Source organism: Natrix helvetica (assembly GCF_964273705.1).
Source record: "Natrix helvetica genome assembly, chromosome: 9".
In the NCBI taxonomy this organism is placed as follows: domain Eukaryota; kingdom Metazoa; phylum Chordata; class Lepidosauria; order Squamata; family Natricidae; genus Natrix; species Natrix helvetica.
The window spans coordinates 8,864,171-8,881,800 of NC_138560.1; the positions used below are offsets into that span (position 1 = coordinate 8,864,171).

The following is a 17,630-nucleotide window of genomic DNA, read 5'->3' on the forward strand; positions in this document are numbered from 1 at the left end:
AGCGGGAGGGATGGGGGGGGCGTTTTCGCCTTCCCCAGCAGCATGTCACAGAAGTGAGTACACCCCCTCACATTTTGTAAATATTTAAGTATATCTTTTCATGTGACAACACTGAAGAAATGACCCTTGGCTACAATGTAAAGTAGTGAGCGTACAGTGTATATAACAGTGTAAGTGTGCTGTCCCCTCAAAATAACGCAGCATACAGCCATTAATGTCTAAACTGCTGGCAACATATACTTAAATATTTACAAAATGTGAGGGGGTATACTCACTTCTGTAATATAGGGCAAACACTACCTCCTCCGGACTCCGGAAGTCTTCTGGAGGCTGGAAATGGGCCTGTTTCCAACCTTCTGGAACTTTCAGAAGGCCCATTTTCCCCCCTCCCTGAGCCTCCGCGCAGGCCCTGCACTTACCTCACATCCAAAATGGGCCCCGTGGGGACTCCTGGGAGGGGAGGGGTGGAGTGGAAGTGGCTGCAGAAGCTGGGCGAGGCCAGCCACGGCTGGGATTTGCAGGTTCTCTGAACTGGCCATAACTTTAGCTACGGGTTCTCCCGAACCCGGGCAAACCTGTAGCAGCCCACCCCTGGGTTAAACTTGTATTGTGTGTGTAAGCTGCTGGCTGAGAAGAAAAGCCAAGGAAGGGATGACATCAAGGGGCTCAGAGAAACACTACAGGGGTGGGCGACAAGCAATTATGACAAGTAAAACATTGGATTTTAAAGGAGTCTTTAAGTCTAGGACATATTAGAGGTTGACTAGCGTCAATACTTACATCGCACAATCAGACGAGCACTGCTTTTGGCTGCTGGGGAGATGCCATTATCTACTTGACACTCATAAAGTCCAGCATGTGTTCGTTGGGCTGCCTGGATCTGCAGGGTGCCCAACAATCCTTCAGACAATAGTTTAAAACCCAAATCTTCCAGGCTGCGCTCCAAATCGCCCTACATAAGAGGCCAGAATAACAGGAAGATTGTATTATTAAGCCATACAACCAGCAGCTGGAGACCCTTTCCCGTCGAGCTGTGGTGGTGCAGTGGTTAGAATGCAGTGCTGCAGGCTATTTCTGCTGCCTGCAATTTGGCAGTTCGAATCTCACCAGGCTCAAGGTTTACTCATCCTTCCATCCTTCCATCCTAAAGTGAGGACCCAGATTGTTGGGGGCAAGAGGCTGACTCTGTAAACTGCTTAGAGAGGGATGGAAGGCTGAGTCAAATCTTGAGCCAGTGAGAATCGAACTGCTGGCAGTCAACAGAATTAGCCTGCAATGCTGCATTTTAACCACTGAGCCACCACGGTTCTTATTGTATGTAAATGATTGTAAACCGAGGATTATCTGTAATTCAGAACTCTCTTTATTGCAGATTGCCCCCCCACACACACACACACGTCCCTCGTTCCAGCCCCCTGGCTTATTCTACACAGAGCACATCTGACATCTGCCTGTAGATGTGTGTGGCTTGCCTTTCTTTTACTACGCTTGTCTTTGGCACCACTTACTTCTGGCACATAGCCCCCCCCTGGAAGATTATCCAAGAACCTCTTGGGCTGCAAAGAAAAAAAATCCCCAACTCTTATTTACCTTTATGTATTGAGTAAAGTGGAGCAAACCACCAACCACATAATGCCAGTCTCTAAAGAAGCAATCCGCTCCTGCAAAACAGCCTCATAATCTTGGAGTAATGCAAGATTCCTGCCAGCCCGTTAAACGCAAAGCTCATTCTTACTCTTTTATGTCTGGCTCACCCTAGTCAGTGCAATATGTTTGATTGTTAGGAGCTACATTACCAAAGCATTTAAAGGAAGTATTTTTTTTAGTTGTCAGCGGCCATTAAAGAACCATTATTAGCCATCAAGTTGTAAAGCATCCTACTACACACGTCCCTGCGACCTATCCGCTCACACAGGGAGGGACTCCTCCTGGTGCCGTCCGCTAGACAATGCCAGCGGGCGACACCTAGGAGTAGGTCCTTCTCTGTGATGGGCCCAACCCTCTGGAATGACCTCCCCCCTGATATTCGAACTACCACCGACCTCCGTTCCTTCCGTCAAAAATTAAAGACTCACCTATTTCAATCAGCTGGCCTGGCACTCTCTTAGTTTTACCTCCCGGGGATATATTTTAATTGGGTTTGGGTATTTTAATTGGGGATGTTTTTAGGGTTTTTATAGTATATTTATTTCTTGTACAGCCTTATCTCCTCCATCCAAATGTATTTAATTGCTTTATATTATTGTATTTTTATCTGCATTTGACTGTACACCGCCCCGAGTCCCTTTTTGGGAGAGGGGGCGGTTTAGAAATCCAAGAAATAAATAAATAAAATAAAGGAGGCTGGAAAAAAAAGGTCATCTCACTTGGCATGGCTACATTCGCATCCGTTTTAATTGGAGTAAGAAACGTTCTCCTGCTGGCACCGCTATAGCGTTGGCAAACAGAATCTGTGCCAATCCTTCCCCTGCTTTCTCCTGGCTTAGCCCTATAACGTTACCAGCCACCTCCACTGGAAATTTGGTAGAGGGTTGGCATCAGCCTGGCACACAATTTCGGCGTTGTCCCCCAGGTCCACGTAGGTTGGATCGGCAATGCTGCGGATGGAGGGTGAATCTGTTTGTAAAGAGAGAGAGAGAGAGAGAGAAAGGAAAAAAGCATAACTCGGTTCACACCGTTGTCCGTTCAAGCTGCGTTAACGATTTGACATCTGCATTTCTACAACATGCTAAGCTCTCCCATTAATTTTAGCTTTGGCTGGAGGTGCCTGTGTGAGTATAATGCTTAATATATTATGCAGATTAAGTAAACACATTCGGTTGTGTTAACTAGGCAAAGTCGCACAGATCAGGCCTGCGCCTGAGAAAGCTGAAGGGAGAAAGATGGTGACCTAGCACTGGCCTCAACATGTGATGTTGCTAAATCATAGCATCCTAGGGCTGGAAGGAACCTGGAGGGCTTCTAGTCCAACCTCTTGCCCAATGTAAGGATCCTCATAATGCAAGCCAGTTGATTAAATAAACCAGGGGTGTCAAACTCAAGGCCCACGGGCCGTATCCGGGCCGCAGGATGCTTAGACTTGGCCCATGGAGCTGGCCTGGAAACAGCAAAGGACCATCCTGCTGTGCCTCTGCCGGTAAAAATGGAACACGTAGGCCCCCTGAGCTCTGTTTTCGCTGGCAGAGGGCAATCAAAGCAAATTAAAAGCCAAACAAAAGGAGAAATGTTTCCCCTTTTGCATTTGAGCCTGCAAGAAGGGACAGGAAAGGAGAAAGGAAAAGAGGAAAGGCAAAGAAAAAGATGGGAAGATGGAAAGGGAGCAAGGAAGGAAAAATGAAAGAGGGGAAGGAAGAAGAAAGGAGAATGAAGAGGGGAGGGAAAAGAAGGAAGGGAGGAAGGAAGGAAGGAAGGAAGGAAGGAAGGAAGGAAGGAAGGAAGGAAGGAAGGAAGGAAGGAAGGAAGGAAGAAAGGAAGGGAGAAGGAAGGAAGGAAAGAAACTTTCTTAGAAGAAACTGTAAAGTGGGACATGGAAAAAGAACTCCATCCTTCTTCAATCTGAGTCCTTCAAGAAATGTTGGGGCAAAATTCCCATATTGCCTGGCCACTAGCCATTATGGCTGGACCTGATATAAGTTGGCCCAACACATCTGGATGGAACCAGCTTCAGAAAGGATGGGTTAAATCAAATCTTTCTTTCTTGAGTCTATATAAATGTATGAAGACAGGGAATATATTCCTCTGAACCTGTTACTTACAGTGCACGTTAAGAGTGATAGTAGTTTCATTTTGTCCTTCTTCATTCTCACAGTGGATCCTGTATTTGCCAGCATCGGCTCGAGTCACATTCCAGATCTCCAGAGATCCACCATCCCGCAAGTGGTAGCGTGGGGAACCCTCTACAACAGACACAATCCATCACAAGTCAAGCTCCACAAAGAAACAAGCACTTGGAGTACCAGGGCAAAGAGTGGGGGGGATTTCATGGGTGAAGCCAACCGTGGTCAATGATTCAATGTTCAAATGTTCTTCGGCATCAGGTTTGCTACCATCCTAATTCTTAATTCCATCCCGCAATTAAGGAGAAACTTCCCGACAGTGAGAACAAATAACCAGTGGAACAGATTGCCTTCAGAAATTATGAGTGCTTCATCACTGGAGTTTTTTTTAAAGAAAAGATGGATTAGAAGACCTCCAAGGTCCCTTCCAACTATATTCTGATTCTGATCTCTCACACCAATGGGGTCAGGATCCTGCATAGCTCACACACCGGTAGTCTCCATTTTTTTAATTTCACTAAATGTGAAGACCTTTGACATCGAAAGGGACAACAGAAAGAAAATCCAAGATTAAGAAACCCGCCATTTAATAAGTGTTTTTTTCTCACCAGACTGGTCTACCAGGGCAACGTGATCTACTCAAATATGGGACGGAGCATACTGCTTCTGCTTTCACCTTTCAGCCCCAATCCAGGAGCCTTCACAGGCAGTCACTTTCGCAACAAAAATAGTTTGTTGCAGAAGTGACTGCCTGCACAGGCTCCTGGTATAGCCGACAAAGCAAGGAGAGCCCGTGTCTTAGAGGCTGATACATCTACCTGCAAGTAGCCCAGGTTCGAATCCCAGAAGGGTATCGCTACCTGATGAGAGCTAAATAGCTTGAAATAGATCTACACTAGTCTCCCTTATTCTGTCAGTAAATATAAATTCAACACTTCCAGTTTAATGCATTTAACAATGTTTTATGGCAAAGATGCACTAGATTGACACCCCGGGACACCATCAGGTCTCCAAATGTTGTCCACCAGAAGGAACAAATATTAAATACAGTACGCTTGCATCAAATTAGTGTAATAGAATTTGGATTTTTCCCTATCCTATCTGGTTGTTTACCCCCAGTGGTAAACAACCAGATAGGATAGGGAAAAATCCAAATTCTATTGGGATCCTACTGGTTTAACAACCGGTTCAGTGATCATGCGTGCATTCCCCATTACTGCTGCGGAGGAAAACGGCTGAGGTGCGGTAATCCACTCTGCCGTATGACTCAGCTAAGAAGATATGGGTCACTAAAGCACAGGGGTGGGCGGGCAGGCCCAGCTGATCATCGGAGCAAAATGGTTCGCTCGAACCATTCCAAACCGGTAGAATCCCACTCCTGTTTACCCCCAGTCCAGCCTGGGTTTTTTGAGTTCCCAAAGGCTCAGTCCTATTCTATTATCTTGGCTCCTCCTGGATATTCTACCTCCATATCTTGATTTATCTCTGCGGATCCCTTCCCTTCTTCCAGTCCACCACTTATCTTGACTGTCTGAAGGCCCACTGGCTCTTTTTTAATGGCTCCACCCTTATCCCCCGATTCTTTTTCTTTTCCTTCCAATCCTTTCAAAATGCTTGACACAAACCTTCAATCTTGCTTCCTGGCTGGAATTGAATCAAGAAGACTGACATAAACAGAACTAAAAGCTTATTCTTCTCATTTGTTCTTGTTCCCATTGTCTCCTTCTCCCTCCGTGGTCTCCCAGTCAATCTAAGTCGACAGGACGTTAAACGCAGCTTGGCCATTAGTACGCGCATTTTTAAAAAGCAAAGAGCAGGCATATTTTCGAAGCTTCTTCTCAGCAACATCATACTGCTAACTCGGGCATAGAAAACCTTTGCCAGACCTATTCTCGAATACAGATCATCTGCCTGGAATCCACACTGTATATTGGACATTAATACGATCGAGCAGGTCCAGAGGTGTTTCACAAGAAGAGTACGCCACTCCTCTACTCACAATAGAATCCCTTACACCACCAGGCTCGAAATTTTGGGCTTGGACAATCTGGAACTGCGTCGCTTGTGGTCGGCCCTAAGCATAGTACACAAAATTATCTGCTACAACATCCTACCTGTCAATGACTACTTTAGCTTCAACCTCAATAATAGGCAACATTGGCCTATTATGGGCAAACAATTGATACAAACTCAAGGTAAGCCACTCCAAAACTCGATTGCAGAAAATACAACTTGGGCAACAGAGTGGTCAACACCCGGAATACTCTACCCAACTCCATTGTTACATCCTCATACCCTCACAGCTTCAATCTCAAACTGTCTACCATGGAACTCACCCCTTTCATAAGAGGTCCATAAACGGGAGCGTGCATAAGCACACCAGCGTGCCTACCGTCCCTGTCCTACTGTCTCCATTTACTTGTATTCATTTCCTTTGTTCATGTCCATGTTCGTACTTATACCAGCTATCTTGTACATGTTTGACAAACTAATAAATAAATAATAAATAACATAGGATATGGGCCAGTGGGTTATTTTACAGAATGCAGCAGATAGAAGATATCCACCGATTCTTATCTTACCCAAGTTCTCGTTTCTTTGGATTTCATCCTAAGGTGCGAGACCCACCTGTTAAGATCATCTCTCCAAGGAAACTCCAGCGATACATAATCTCAGGAGGACTGGCAGAAACCAAAAGGGGCAACTGGGCAGACCCATGCTCCACAGCTTGCACTAGGTGGGTCTGCTCAGGTGAGAACTCTGGAGGAACTGTGTGGAAAGAAATGAAGGCACATATTTGGAAGCCAGGCCCACGGACACTTAAAGAGCCTCAGGATTGCTAATAGAGACATTCCTTTTTCTGGCTCATTGATCTACAGGTGGTCCTCAAATTATGACGAATAAAGATCAGAAAATTTGTTGTTAGCAGTGTTAGGTAGGAAGCGAGCCATCACATGACCGAAACTTGTGATTTCCTGCCAGGTTCCCCCTTGACTTCCTTGTCAGAATCTGGCAGGGAAGGTCACAAAGGGTGACCACAAGACCGCTGCAACTGGTCACAATTGCAAGCTGGTTGCCACGCATAGGGATCATGGTCACATGACTACAGGGCTGGAGCAGCAGTCATAAGTGCAAGGACCAGGCATAAGTCACTTTATTCCAGTGCTGTCATAACTTTGAATTGTTGCTTAGTGAATGGTCATAAATTGAGTGTCAACCCTGAAGCCATTTTTGACAGCTCCAGTGGAGCTGAGGGACAGGGGAGGGGTATTTGAGATAGTTGGGATTCTGTAGCCAAAATATGATAATTTCTCTTGGGAACCAAGGACATTCTCACCCCTCGTTGGAGGAAGGAGGAGTGATGTCACCAGGCAACCAGACAGAGCCGTGATTGGATCGTGTGAGTTATTGTTTTGAGAAAGTGGGAAAACGTTTACTTTTAATTAGGTGAAAACCACGGGAACCTTCAGAGACAGTTTTCCCCAGATCTGTGCCAATATGATATTTCCAATGAAGCTATTCTTTAAGGAATCTACCTGCCTCGGAGATTTCTATCCATGTATTATCCTAGTAATCAAGCATCATTTTTAAGGCAGCGGAATGCCAGTGTCCACTGCAAAGTCTGCAAGTCTTGGATTGAAGCAAACTGGCAACAGATGCAGCGGAGCAGAGGTGTAACATGTGCTGTTCTGGGAGCACACATAACTGCCTGCATTCTGTGCCAGCTGAACAAATCCGTTGAACAAAAAGCTTCATTTTCAGAGCTGGACTTCCCGCAACAAACAAACAGCATTTAAGGGACGTTTCCATACTTACATAGGACCGTAAGCTGGTAGAAGGTGTTCACACCTTCGGAGAGAACAGAGCTGTAGGCATAGCATTCCACCCTCTTCCCATGATCTGCAGATGACACCACCAGAGTCACCCTTTCGGAGGCGGAGAATCCTCCGTATTCTGCTTTCCTCTGCCCTAAATTGATGCCGTCCAGCCTGAAGGCGAGAACGCATGAAGATTATCACAGCCAAACTTAACGTTTCTGACAAGAGTCCAGAGATGAACCTCTACACTCAGAGACAATCTACTGACATAGCTCAGCTGCCGGGGACGAACAAGAGATAAGACCTGATGCCTTCATAGCCCCACTCGCACGTTTTCTGACAGGCCTGTATCATGCTGCTGTCAGAAACAGAAAGCGCGACCGAGTGAAGTTTGGGAACTGATTCAGCTGTCCAGTTCTTCTGTTGATGTTACAGCCGAAGCCTGGGGAAGTCGGAAGCCTGATGGGTCAGAACAATGGTGGAAATATGAAGTGACAGCTGAGGAAGGTTTTCCGTACAGCGAAGACGATCTTCTCCTCCTTCTCTTTCGCGGGTTTTGTGGTTCCGGTGACATTGTGGGAAGACACATGACCCAAATGGGGTCGGCAGTACGCAGCCACGATGCATGCTGAAGAAAGCATCTGGCATATCTAAGGGGGTCCTCAAAACTTAATCTGGAGGGAATGTAGAAAGCTTTCCCTCTAACACCAACCTTCCTCTTAATACGAGAGGACAGATTCTTGATTTGATGCAACCAAGGGTGTCCACAGGGTGTGGTCAAGAAAGTCAAGAGGCAATTGTGATGGTGCAACTGAAGCTCCAGCTACCACACACATAGCAAAACAGGCACAGCTTCCATCACACCAATACATCTGCCCTCCTGAACTTCCTTTTTACTCTACCCTGCAAACAACCCCGGGTGCAAAATTAATCTTGAGACTCCACAGGCTATCCAATAATTACAGAAAAGAGACCCAAACCCAGTGACTTGATGCTACTGGAAGAACCCAAAAGGAATGACCTTCATATGCTATGCCTGAGTGATTTAAGAGCCGTGGTGGCACAGTAGTTAGAAAGCAATATTGCAGGCTGACTTTGCCGACTGCCAGGAGTTCGATCCTGACCGGTCCAAGGTTGACTCAGTCTTCTGTCCTTCTGTAGTTGCTAAAACGAGGATCCAGATTGTTGGGGGCAATGGGCTGACTCTATAAACCACTTAGAGAGATCTGTAAAGCACTGTGAAGCTGTATATATGTCTAAGTGCTATTGGAGCTTGGCAGAAAGAAGCAAAATCCACAAAGACAGCCAGAGAAGCTTGAAGAAGGTGGCCTTCGGATGAATTGCTCACCTTTTTCCATCTTTGAGCCAATTGAGACGAGCAGGAGGGTTGCTGCTGCCCGATTTGCAGGTCAGCGTCACCGATTGGCCACGCCTCAGCTTTTCGTCTGTCGCTGTAATGGTGGCATGCAGAGGTGGAACTAGGGAAAGAAAGAACATTTCAGATTTGCACGATCACTCCCTATCCATCATGTTTCACATTCGGCTCCTATTTTTCCACTTACAGTGCACTTCACAACTCTTGGGAACATAACATTCAGGGGAGCAGAAAATGCAGTACAGCTTGTTTCAATCGACTGATATTTTGTATGTGAAAACCCTGCATGGAGGAGTCCCAGGTGCTCTCTGAACTTGGTTGTTTTCTTGCAGACATTTTCATTACCCAAATTAGGTGGCTCAGTGGCTAAGACGCTGAGCTTGTCAATCAGAAGGATGGCAGTTCAGCGGTTCGAATCCCTAGCACCACATAACGGAGTGAGCTCCCTTTACTTGTCCCAGCTTCTGCCAACCTAGCAGTTCGAAAGCATATCAAAATGCAAGTAGAAAAATAGGAGCCATCTTTGGTGGGAAGGTAATAGCGTTATGTGCGCCTTTGGCATGGAATCATGCCAGCCACATGGCACGGAGACATCTTCGGACAGCGCTGGCTCTTCAGCTTTGAAACGGAGATGAGCACCAACCCCTAGAGTTGGGAACAACTAGCACATGTGTGCGAGGGGAGCCTTTACCTATCAGTGCTAGTGTAACTCATTCCAACCTGGAACTACAAATATTCCCATTTATTAGATAGCACAGAAAAAGACAAATTCCCTCATTTAGTTTTCTCCATAACATACTAGTTTTCAATGCACTTCAATACGCACTTCTTCTGGACTCACTATGGGTCTGCATCCCTGATGTGTCTTCTTGAAACATTGTACTACAAGTTACCCAACACTAATTTCGTCTAGTGCAGGGTGGTTCAATTTTGGAAATTTTAAAAGATGCATGGACTTCAACTCCCAGAATTCCCCAGCCAGCAAGTCCCACATACCTCCACACTGTTACCTCATTGGATAATGTGTGCAAAAAACAGCCAATCTTGGAGAGCACAAAGAATTCCGTACCAATCTGTGCATCCATCTCTCTCTCTCTCTCTCTCTCTCTCTCTCTCTCTCTCTCTCTCTCTCTCTCTCTCTCTCTCTCTCTCTCTCTCCCTCTCCCCCTCCCTCTCTCTCTCTCTCTCTCTCTCTCTCTCTCTCTCTCTCTCTCTCTCTCTCGTGGTTTTTTTTCTTTAATATGTTTACTTAGTGAACAGTATATTATCTTGTGGTTAATTTACTTTATACATAATACTTGTAACAATAATAATACTATTTAAGTATACATAGTAGTACTCTTCCAACTTCTAACGATTGTGTACTTAGTAATTTTAGTACTTTATATTTATGTAACAATACGCATAATAATATTTCCCCAATTTCCCCTCTGTTTTCTAATTTTTAATGAAATAAATCCCATATTAAAAGGTATTCTATATCTATCCATCATCTCTTGCCCTTTTTCATATTTCAACTCTTAATGACTTTCTGAGTAATCTTACAACTTCTAACATTTGCATATACATACTAATTATAGTAAGTTATATTGTGTGACTGTATGCATAATATTTCCCAGTTTCTAATTTCTATCTCTTTTTTCTAATCTTTAATAAGACAATTCCCGTATTAAAACGTATTCTATATCTATCCATCTTTCTGTGTCTCTCCATCCCTCCACTCATCCTCTGTTCTGTCCCGTGATTCTAATGAATATGCAGACACAGGCTTGGCTGTCTGCCACAACTAATGACGGAGATAAAGCCACCCCTTGGCTAGGAGCCTAGAACGCTATCTTCAAGAAACCAAGATTAGACTTACGCAATGCTTTCTCAATGGCTAGTAAAGTGGACTGTTGTTTCCTGCAAAGATTTCCCTCCCATCGCTCCACCTATAAGCTCTTTGGGAGGGGCCACAACAGTAGCCATCTGTCCCTATTTCCTTCTATGACGTCTTCTCCACAGCTGCTCCCTTCTCTTCTCAGCTCTACGCACATGCATATCAGGGACAACCTCCCTCTGTTCCTCCACACTGCTCCCTGACTCAGATGCCACCTGGTGGCCAACAGGCCTCTCTGGTCCCTGCTCTGACTCCAAACACCCTCCAGAGTCTTCTTCATCCTCCAGAGCAGTCCCATAATGGTCATCGCTGTCAGAGTCCACCAACAGCTCAGCCGGCCGCTGTTGGGCCACAACACCCTCTTAGAACTTCCCATTCTGGACCTGTGTACATGTGTGTTTGTGCGTGGGCACACCGTGTGCTGAATTTTAACTTACACTGGACCAGCAAACTAGTATATGCAGTGATTGGGGGAGTGCTGGGAGGACCAGTGGCATTGCAACGGTAGGTTGCCATGTTGTCACTGGGAGTCGTGATCAAGACCAACTCCTTGGAAATAATATTCCCAGATGAGGCTGAAGATGCTCCTTCCCTTACTAACTTGATGTCCTGTGGAAGCAAGGCATATTACAATAAGCATAATGGAAAGGTAGCAGTTAAGACACTGTTAAGCTGACTCTCAGCAGGCTCAGATCAAATAAATCAACTCTGAAAAAGAGGCGGCTGTTACATATAAGTTGGATTGACAAAATCAGAAATGAGGAGGTGATAAGCCACCTGGGAAAGCCAAGGGAAATCATCAAAACCATAAAAAAAGTGAAAGTTGGAATATATTGGACATGTGATATGATATCTGGAAAAATATGGCATACTCCACTTAATCCTCCAGGGAAAAATTGAAGGCAAACGAGATCCAGGCCGAAGAAGAACATCATGGCTTCAAAATCTAATGGACTGGTTTGGAGAAAACTCAGCAGCATTTTTTCATGTGGCTGTTGATAAAAATGGGAATCTCTAACACGATCGCCAATGTCCAATGATGGATATGGAAGAAGAAGAAGAAGAAGAAGAAGAAGAAGAAGAAGAAGAAGAAGAAGAAGAAGAAGAAGAAGAGGAAGAGGAAGAGGAAGAGGAAGAGGAAGAGGAAGAGGACGAAGAAGAAGAAGAAGAAGAAGAAGAAGAAGAAGAAGAAGAAGAAGAAGAAGAAGAAGAAGAAGAAGAAGAAGAAGAAGAAGAAGAACAGGAGGAGGAGGAGGAGGAGGAGGAGGAGGAGGAGGAGGAGGAGGAGGAGGAGGAGGAGGAGGAGGAGGAGGAGGAGGAGGAGGAGGTGGTGGTGGTGGCGGCGACAACTCTACTGCCTGGACAAGGATGAGAGGGATATTCCTTGACATGCCAGTATCATGTCACATCATTTCCAGGAGCTGACAGTTTAAGAGCTCTGGTTCAGAACAGACTTCTCACTGAAGTCCTTGTGCATATTTTGGACAGTGGAGATATGAGAATAGAACTGGAAGGCCATCAATAGTTTGAGAATGCTGTGCTCAAATTCCAATTTTGCATGATTGAAGGTAACAAAGGGATCAAAGCAAATGTAGGGTGAGTGTCACGAGAAACAATCAAAGGAGATTTCATAACAAGGAGGAGCATTGATTTTCACCCACCCACCCACCCAGTAACCAACCAGAACACCGGGGAGGGGGGGTGATCTTCAAGGCCACATTTGGTTTCCAGCCCTGGATTTTTCACTCACTTGCTTCCCCGGACAAGGTTTCGAAACTTTACTCTCCTGAGATTGCTTTAGCTGTACTCGAACTCCTCCAGCAAGTGTGCATGTCACCTACAAATGATAAAAGTCGGCTTGTTTTAGGAAAACTAAGTTTGTTTTGTCTATACCAGTGATGGCAAATCTTTTTCACCTCGGTGCCAAAAGCACATACCCAAGCGCTTGCGTGCCCACTCACATAATTTAATGCCCCCCTGTGCCGTGCCTCCTGCGTATTAGTGCATGAGCCCCACCTGCTGCCTTGCGCATGCACGCACGGCTTTCTTAGAGCCTGGGGAGGGCGAAAACGGCTGCTCCCACTCCCCAGATGCCCTTCGGAGGCCGGAAATGGCCCATTTTCTGACTTCTGGTGGACTGGTAGGTAGCTCCGGAGGGCCGTCACCAGAGTCACATGATCAAAATTTAGTGCTTGGCAACTGGTATGCATTTACCACCATTACAGCACTCCAGGGTCACGTGATCCACATGTATGACCTTCCCAGGGGGCTTATGACCAGCCAAGGCAATGAAGGAAGCTGAATTCGCTTAATGACTATGGGTAAGAAAAGATCATAAAATCAGATAGGAGCCAGTTTCAATTCTGGTTGTAAGTGGAGGACTCTTCCTCTATTTTCTTCTGCTATATTTTTTATTTATTTAATCTAAGTCTGGCTCAAAGAAAAATGCCTGCAGGAGGAGCTGATAATAGGAAATGAGCTCCAGGCAAAGGGAAGTTTGCAACTTTCGTTCATGGTCTTTTTTCCCCCCCAAATCGAGCACATAGCTTTGCCTAAGACTGATTAGAGCTGACCTGAAATGTAAAAACTGGGTCAATGATTGTCATTCTAGGTCTGATCTGGAGTACTTTACAGGAGATGGATTACCAAATCAACTCTGAAATGGAAACAGCACACAAACATCACTTTAAGCCTCGGTTTGCTTCAAGCATGACTTGTTAAATGAGCCAGAGAAGCTCATCGCTCATTGGTCTAAACTAGCGTTTTTCAAACTTGACAACTTGTAAGATGTGCGTGGACTCCCAACTCCACACAGATGACTTACTCTCTGGAGACAAATACTAAAACACCTTGGGGTGTGTTTTCTGTTAAGATGCACCCTGTTGTGCCTTTAAATGGCTTCTACTGTACAGTGCAGTGGAGTTGCCATGTTAACGGTTTCACAGTACTCCACAAGGGGGCTCCCTCTGGTAAGGGGGAAAATCCAACATTAGAAATTACGTTTGGTCCGGACATTTTACCCCTATAAATAAATACCTGGACAATGCCAGGTTATCAGCTAGTAGGTGCATAAAAATGCCAAATCCAGGCTTTAAACATCCGGCTGACTGTGCGACCAATGCTAATGGAGTCTTTTAGTCTTCACTAAAACTCCTTACAGTGGTCTCAAGAAGAGGAGGCTCAAGTGTTTGGGGTACCTTGTACCAATCAAGACGAGGCAAAGGGTTCCCACCGCTGGCAAAACAAATGAGTTTGATTTCAGCACCGGCTCGAAAATATGTCTCTGGTGGTGGCACATTAAGCCAGATTTTCTGAGGCGGATCTGGGGTTAAAAAAATAGGGAGGGAAAAAAAAAACAATTAGCAGGAAGAAAAGAAGCTTAACACACAACATAACCCTGCTGGTTCCCATACTCATCCTCACATGTTACTCTAAGAGTAACCGAAGCACTCTTGGTGTACATGATGGCTTCATTGAAGGCCTCACAGATCAGGGGAAGATCATTGTCCTCTCGATATGCTATATATGTCAGATTGGATATGGTGACCATTCCTCCATACTCTGCCTGCAAGACGAAAGCATACTTTACTCAGTGACTACTATTTGCCAAGGAGAAAAAAGATATCTATGTAGCCAGTCTGCTGTTCGTTGTGGCCTGCCAGTAGCCAGTGGAGCTGGCAGCAGATTCGGACAGTGAGGAGGTTGGGGAGGAACATGGGCCAGTCTGGGAGTCTGGGGAAGGCTCTGATGACTGCTCTGCGTAGGAGGCAGAGATTGGGCCAGGGCTGTCTGACAGTTATCAGCTGCCTTCGGAGTCGGACATCAGTGGGGCAGAAGAACAGCTGAAGCCTGTTCCCAGTGCGCACATCCGCAGAGCTGCCAGGAGAAAGGAACAGTTAAGGAACAAGGGCCAACTGAGGAGTAAAGCCACAGGTAAACAGTGAATGGCCCCTCCCATACGGAATAAAGAAGAGTGAAAGGAGAAGGAAATTTTCAGGAGACTCCATTCATTCAACAGAGTGAAGATCTGTCTTCCTGACTTCTTGCCAAGTATGGTCTGCTACAGCGTGGCATTTGGAAGATATCATCCTGGCAGCTCTCCAAGCCTGATAATGGTCTGTAGTTGTGAAATCTCTTGAAAGACCGTTGGCCGGGACTTTGCTGGAGAGGAATTCACTTCAAACTAAATAAAAGGGGTTTTTATCAGGACGAGGAGTCGGCTTCGCGCTTTTGGGAAGCCTAAGTCAGAACAGTGTTTAAGGGCATTTTTTTGGTCCCAGACCAAGCCAACACTGTCCTTGAGCAACCTCAGTGTCCAGGAATAATTGGTCTCCAGGTGAGTCAGATCTACCAAAGGAATCATTCCACCTGCCTCATGGTCCTCCAGTTTTTTGGTCTTGCCTACCTCTGAAATGGTGGTTTCGGTAGCATTGAGCTCTCTCCATCCCAGCCACCAGCGTAGCATCACCGGTGGGTTGCTTGTAGAAGCGGAGCAGGTCAGGAAGATCTCTTGGTTTTCTTCAGTGTTGCTGGAGCCTGTGATTTTCACCTGCTCAGGGGGAACTGCCATTCAGAAATATGGGAGGGAGGGAGGGTAAGGAAGAAAGTGATCCGTTGTTATGGAAGAAGAGACACCCCAATTCTCCCCCACATCACAGGGTGGACATTTTGACAGTGCACAGTATATCTTTCTCTCCTGCAAAAAGGAGAAAGCCTTTGCTTTTAACACAACTGCTGGGGCACATCGTTAGAGTGTATCTATCTCCTTGTTTGAAAAATCACAGTTGTCAGATTGCCTAATGCATCTAGGAACCACCTTTTCTATACAGAAACAGAAGGAGAAATGGAGACAGCAGCTACAGAAATCAACTGGAGAAGAAGAAGAAGCCTTAGATACAAGCAGTGGTGCTATTCAGCAAGCTCTATTTGGTTCGGGCGAACCAGTAGCGGTGGTGGTGAGAAGCCCTGCCCATGCACGCACTCACATTCGCGAACAGGTAGCGAAGGTAAGTTGATTTCACCCCCTGAAAACAGACATAGAAAGAAGAAGGACATGATTGCTAAAGAAACTGGTTGGGACTCACACGTCACTTTCAGAACAATGTTGGACTGCAAGGGCAGAGATAAAACTTGGTTCAGGGCCTGACAGCTCACTACGGCCATGTTGTCTTTTGGTGTGATTTTCAGGCTCAAGGAACTTCGGGACAATTGGTTGGTGTCATCTGTCTCCCAATTCCTGGAGATGACTTCATCGTTCTGAAAGGCAGAAGACTATCACTTGAGATGCCCAATGATGAGTCTGAAACCTCAAGGATGGAGGCAGGCCCATTAAAGAACCTAGAACAGGGGTGTCAAACTTGATTTCATTGAGGGCTGCATCAGGGTTGTGTTTGACCTTGGGGGGAGGGAAGGGGGGCATGGCCAGCTTGACATCACTCGTGTCAGGGGCACTTGTAGTAGTTCAAGGAAGGATTTCAGTCACAGACCTTCTCTGGCTTGGAAAGCTGACAGGCCGATATCCGCAAAACTTGGCAAGGGGTCTCGGAGAGTCACGAACCAATTAAGCGAACTTATTGCCTCCTGCAAACTCCACTCCCCTTTTGCTCCACTTTTATTTCCTCTGGGAGTGGCCATTTATTGTCCACCTGTGGCCTTACTCCCAAGTCAACCCCTGTTTCTTTAGCTGTTCCCTTCATCTGGCAACTCTGTGCATGCACACTCTGGGAACAGGCTCCAGCTGTTCCTCGGCCTCACTGATGTCTGACTCTGAAGGCAGCTGATAACTGGCATATGGCTCTGGCCCCCTCTCTGCCTCCGACACAGAGCCCTCCTCAGAGCCTTCCCCAGACTCCAGGACTGGCCCATCTTCCTCCCCAACCTCCTCGCTATTCGAATCTGCCTCCAGCTCTGCTGGCCACTGGCGGGCCACAACACAGCAAGCAAGATCTAAGCACCACACAGGCCAGATCTGGAGTTTGACACCCCTGGCCTAGAAGTAACGTGTTAGGGGTTTGTGGGTCTGACTTTACAAGGGGCCATTAAATATATGAAAGCAACCTCTGTTTGAAGAACTGTCTCATCTAAGCTCATCAAATGTAGCTTATACATGGTCAGCAAACTGAGACAGTCAGTGGATTCCACCCCCCATGTCCCGGAGCTAAGTTGACTAGTATTTACATTCATTTATCTCTGTACATTTGCACATGTAAATGTTATGCAAAGTAGCATTCTTTCCTTCTTTAATGATATGTAAATGCAACCCTACAGAAGGAGAAGACAAGGAAAGTGAAACCCATTATTCTTTCCCCTCCCTTGTATCTCTTCCTACGTGCAGAGACAAGGCAGATGAAGTAGCCAGATGGAGCAAAGGAGGGATGAGCAGCCGTTGGAAGCAGTGGTACCCTGGCACAGGGTGGATCTTAGCTGCAGGTCCATCATACACCATCCACAATGCCCCTTCAAAGCCATCAGTCTCTTGCCTTCTTTGCTTGTCCTTCCCTTATAACAGGGTGTAAACTCAAGGCCCAGAGGCCAGATTCAGCCCACAGGGTGCTTAAATCTGGCCCATGGGGCCGCCCTGGAAACAGTGCCTTTGCCAGTGAAAACGGAGCATGGGAGGGTCAATGTCAGTTTCCAGAAGAAACATCATAAATTGCAGTCAGGTGATCATAGGACGCTACAAACAGCCATAAAGGCAGATTGGTTGTTGAGTGCCCAAAATGAGGTCACATGATTGCAAGGATGGGCTGGATGTCAGAAACTTCAAATCTGGATCATAAGTC

The 17,630-nt window shown here is 46.0% G+C and overlaps 1 protein-coding gene across 1 annotated transcript in view; it reads right to left on the reverse strand.

Annotated features, from left to right (window-relative positions):
• NPHS1 (NPHS1 adhesion molecule, nephrin) overlaps positions 1-17,630 on the reverse strand; it is a 49,128-nt gene that overhangs the window by 13,638 nt on the left and 17,860 nt on the right. Inside the window, exons 9-20 of the mRNA XM_081962144.1 lie at positions 15,933-16,104; positions 15,254-15,411; positions 14,272-14,413; positions 14,046-14,170; positions 12,599-12,685; positions 11,286-11,457; positions 8,943-9,072; positions 7,593-7,765; positions 6,405-6,545; positions 3,756-3,896; positions 2,501-2,616; positions 781-952 (exon numbers count right to left, since the gene is read on the reverse strand). Coding sequence (XP_081818270.1) covers positions 781-952; positions 2,501-2,616; positions 3,756-3,896; positions 6,405-6,545; positions 7,593-7,765; positions 8,943-9,072; positions 11,286-11,457; positions 12,599-12,685; positions 14,046-14,170; positions 14,272-14,413; positions 15,254-15,411; positions 15,933-16,104 — 1,729 coding nt within the window. The remainder of the gene's footprint in view (positions 1-780; positions 953-2,500; positions 2,617-3,755; positions 3,897-6,404; positions 6,546-7,592; positions 7,766-8,942; positions 9,073-11,285; positions 11,458-12,598; positions 12,686-14,045; positions 14,171-14,271; positions 14,414-15,253; positions 15,412-15,932; positions 16,105-17,630) is intronic.